Source organism: Hordeum vulgare, chromosome 3H (genome assembly GCF_904849725.1).
Source record: "Hordeum vulgare subsp. vulgare chromosome 3H, MorexV3_pseudomolecules_assembly, whole genome shotgun sequence".
Lineage (NCBI taxonomy): Eukaryota > Viridiplantae > Streptophyta > Magnoliopsida > Poales > Poaceae > Hordeum > Hordeum vulgare.
In genome coordinates, this window is record NC_058520.1 from 519,224,726 (window position 1) to 519,229,198 (window position 4,473).

Sequence of the window (4,473 nt, forward strand, 5' to 3'; positions counted from 1 at the left end):
ACAATCCATGTGAGATCATCATCCAATATTTGTTTCTGGTAATATTTTTAATTTGTGAAGCAACTACATTTTATATTGCTTTATAGTTGATGAAAATTATGCCATCATCATATCCGTTCCATGCTAGTGGTTGAATACTAGAATATTTTTGGTGTTTCTCTGATTAAATAGATACCCTTTAGTAAAGGGATCAACAAACTATGCCATGAATGTGGCTCGCTTCCTACTAAATTGTAGATGTTTCCAACCAATGATAACTCTTCCCACAGATTACCCCACTATATCCAATCTGAGGCGTCCACACTCGATGGAGGGCTCGGTGGAGGTCGGCGTGACATCCTCAACTGTTGTTATAGTAACTTATGTAATTAAGTTACAGTGATTCCACACTAGTGTTGCCACGTCACCATGATTTCTATTGTTGATCTCGCATTAGTTCAAACGGTTCGAATTTGAATTTCAAAATAAAGTCAAGCGATAAAAGTTTTTGAATGTCAAAATAAAAATGTTCGAATGTGTCGTATATTACCTAGGAGAATTGTTTTTTAGAAACTATTAATTTTAAAGGGTTTCATTGCGCTAAAATGAAATAAAACTAAAGCTTTTAAATAATAAAATAAAAACAGAAACAAATAATAAAAAGGAGGAAAGAAACCCCCCTTGGCCCAAACTGGGCCGGCCCCATCCAGCCCACCTAATCGGGGGTATTTAAACCCATCTAACCCTAAATCCACCCACAACCTCACTCCGAGTCCACCCCACGCCGCCACCCTATCCAAGAGGGAAGGCCCCCCTCGCTCTCTCACCCACGGCGCCCCTTCTCCACCACCGACCGCGCCGGACCTCCCTCCCCTCGCTCACCTCACCCAGCCGCCGCGACCTCCTCCAGCTCCCTCCACTTCGCCTCTCCTCCTGATTCGCATCACTTCCCTATGCAACTGTGGTAGAGCCATGGTGGGGATCCTGGCATGGGCCGCCCCTCGCTGCGCGTCTCAACCAGGGTTTTCCGTACCGATGGTCGTCGCCAACGCGGCGCTGCCCTCCCCGCCGATGCCGCCCCCGTCGGCATGGATCGTCGTCGTGGCGCTGGTGCTCGTGCGCTTAGCCCTCACCCCGATGCTGGTGCTGGTGCGCTTCGCCCTCACGCCGATGCTCGTGCTCGTGTGCGTCCTCTGCGTCCCGGCGGGAGCCCTCGCCTGCCTGTTCTTCGCCACTGCGTGGGTCACCTCCGCGGCCTCGGCTGCACAGGTCGTGGTGGGCCGCGCCTGGGGCGAGGGCTCCGCCCCCTTCCTCTTCCTCCAGGAGCTCATGTACGGGGCGTTCAAGGTGTGCGTCTACAGCTTCCTTGTTTTCCTCGCGCTTGCCGTCCTGTTGGTGTGCGTGGCCTACGTGATTGCAGTTGTATCTGGGTCCACTTCGGGATTCAAGAAGGTATCGTGCAAATTAACTCCCTGTTACCTTTATTCCCGTTGAAATTGCAGTGCAGCAGTACATAGGCAAGTGTTATCAGCATGTTCTAGTTAAGTTGCCATATATGTTATGTTAAGTAATTAATTTCGTAGTTCGGGTTGTCCTTATGTGTAGTAGTAGTAGTAGTAGCTTACTTCCATGTGTGTTCATCACTTCATTTTCATCCTACCATTTCAGGGGGAAATGGTCGGTTCTGTAATGGAGGATGTGGGGATATTTGGTATGCATGCGACAGCTTGCGTTATGATCCCAGCTGTTGTTCTTGGTCTCTGGAGGGACTGCCAGGCGGACAGGAAAGCACCATCGCAGGTCTGTTGAGGTATATATATACCTCCCCCTTTGCTTTGCTCCCCTGTATCTGTGAGCTATATGGTCTTTTTCAGTTATAATCTACATATTTTGTGTAGTCTCAATTAAGAAAGAGGAGTGAAGATGTGTTTCTAATCATTCGTATTGCATAAAAGAATGTAATTGTTATACCTCATAGTAATGTGATAATAGCTTTTCATTTGTTCCTCGACCAAACTCTGTTGATGGTGCTGTTCCAAGCAAACTGGTCTGTGTTGTGTTGTGCTGCTTGATACCATAGTAGATGAACAGGGTTGTCCAGCTGGGTTTGGATGTGTTACGTTGTGTAATGGTAGGGGAGCCAACATCTTTGTTGGTCATACATTCAGTAGATTTCACCTGAAAGTGGTAGTGACCGATGTTGAAAGTATTGTCGTCTTGCATCACTGTAACAATAAAATATTTATCTAATATCTCTCGCAGTGTATCTTCATTTCTTTCTTTTTTTTTCTCTTTTTTTTGCCGGTGATTCATTTCTTTCTCTTGTTTCTTCAAGCAAGTAGTCGACTTCTTTTCCAACTATGATGTTGCTTTGTTTTCCCACTATGATATTTCATACCTATTCGAAATATTGTTAGTCTACTAAGGTGCAGTAAGACTTGTTTACTTTTGAATAAATGATGAATGAGTTCATTAAAATAAATACCTTAGACATAGTTTTGGCTGGGTGCATGTGTAGATGCCTTGGTCCTTTTTTATCCTCTCTAGCATTGCTTACAGGCGATTTACCACAAATTATCACCAAGTGATTGTGATTACAAATAATATAGAGAAAGAACCAACACAAATTGGAGTTTTCCTCTGCTAGCTACATATAGTCTACTGCTTTTCAAAAAATCCCTTTCATAAGTTTGGATGCTTAACTGAATTTGGTGAAGCTAGTCTAGCCTATGCCTTAGATACGTATCACAAGTTCACCACCAAGTGATCACAATGTGGCATCGGTACACTTCAGCCTATTAACCTCCACATATGATTTTCAGTTTAGTGGTCAAGATTATTTGCTGCAAAGCATTTCAGCAATGTGTTGTTACTGATATATGAATACTTGTGTGAAAACGAGATGGATCTAGCGATGTACGTGCAGATGCAGAGGTCCTATATTTTATTTTTCCATTTATATATGATTACTTGTGTGAATTTGTTCATTTGCATGTCTGAGAGGTTTTATCGTGCAGTAGTAATCGATCAAGTCCACGCGTTTGCTGCTACTGTTAAATGTTAATCACCTGCTCCATCATAGTCGTCTTTTGTCTTGTTTGTCCTGCGCCGATTAGATTCGGAGTGTATTGTAGGAGAGCATCCATTCCTGCACTTTCTATTGGAATCTATACATGCATAGTTCCATAAACATATATTGGAATGTGAAGTGAGTGTGGTCTCAGCTCTACTATGTGTTTTCTTCCAGGAGGCAGCCAAGAAGCACCACCACCTCGACCTCAACACCCTCCGGGGCCACACCGACTGCATCACCGTGCTCGACTTCTCCAGTGACGCCTGCAACCTAGCCACCGGCGATCCTTTGCTCAAAGTAATTATCTTATTGTATCCAATCATTTGTACTCTACTTGTATTTTGCATTTTCTATGATTTATGCCTCTAGATTAACCAACTGCTGTAGAATGTCAATTTTTTGAAGATTCTTATGGTTGTTTAATTAAGGTTTTAAAATTTTATAACTGTTGTTTTAGGCTTTAGAGGAGACACCCTTTCTGCAGCCCAGGTAATGGGCCATGCTGGTCATTTCTTATGATTTAAGAGTTGGATTCAGTGTGTCTACTGCTAGTTGAGGTTCACTGACTGTTTCTTTATCCACTCTGCCTACAGCAAGATGACTTACCCATAGTGATGAATTTGCTCAATATAAAGCAGCACCAGTCACACTCTCTGTTCATCTTCCATCGCTGGAAGATAGACCGCATCTTGAGGAAGAAGCTGGTCGGTGGTGTTGCATGTTTTCTGTAGTTATGTGAATTGCATGTTTAATTGGTCGTGGAAATGTGCATCTACTTTCCTGAAAGTTGATCTTGTCTTGACTCTTGACTAGGTGTAATTAACAACATGACGCGCTTTATTATGACTAGACGGATGCTAGCACGCACATTGACTAGACGTGTTGACGTATACTTGCTGTCAATTGGATCATTCTTCTTTAGGTTTCATTGGTCGGCCTATCAATTTCCTTGTGGAACGTGGGTCATGACTCAAACTTGTTGTCAATTGGAATACAAGATTATCCTTCTTTGGTTTCATTGGTTGGCCTGTCTATTTGTTTGTTGTCATCGCTGTTTAGTTAAATTGGCTGATTAGGTTTCTGTCTAACCTCAGAAGAGTTTTAATTATTTTAACCTCAGAATGTTTCTGGACAGTACTGTTGAGTTTTACAATGGTTACCCAGAAAGTTGGTTTTCCTCCTAGCAAGAATATTAGATAATAGATGATGCACATTACTGCTTGATCTATACAATGAGAGTGCTATCTTTAAATTCATTGGATAGGGGCATGTGCTATCATTAGGGTGCCTTTGTTGTTGTATAATATGCCTATAAAACACTTGTTTGGTCATGTTAAATAAAACAGGGCATTGAAAATTGACAGTGCATTTTGTTATCTAGCGAACCTAAGCGATTTCATACGCCTGACAAAGTTGATGCT

General features: G+C 42.8%; 1 protein-coding gene across 1 annotated transcript; it reads left to right on the forward strand.

Moving 5' to 3' along the window:
* Positions 1–951: 951 nt before the first annotated feature.
* Positions 952–3,664, forward strand: LOC123441954. Its single transcript, XM_045118112.1, has 5 exons — positions 952–1,431; positions 1,648–1,779; positions 3,227–3,349; positions 3,510–3,541; positions 3,646–3,664. The coding sequence occupies exons 1-5, from the start codon at positions 952–954 to the stop codon at positions 3,662–3,664; spliced, it is 786 nt and encodes a 261-aa protein (XP_044974047.1).
* Positions 3,665–4,473: the final 809 nt, after the last annotated feature.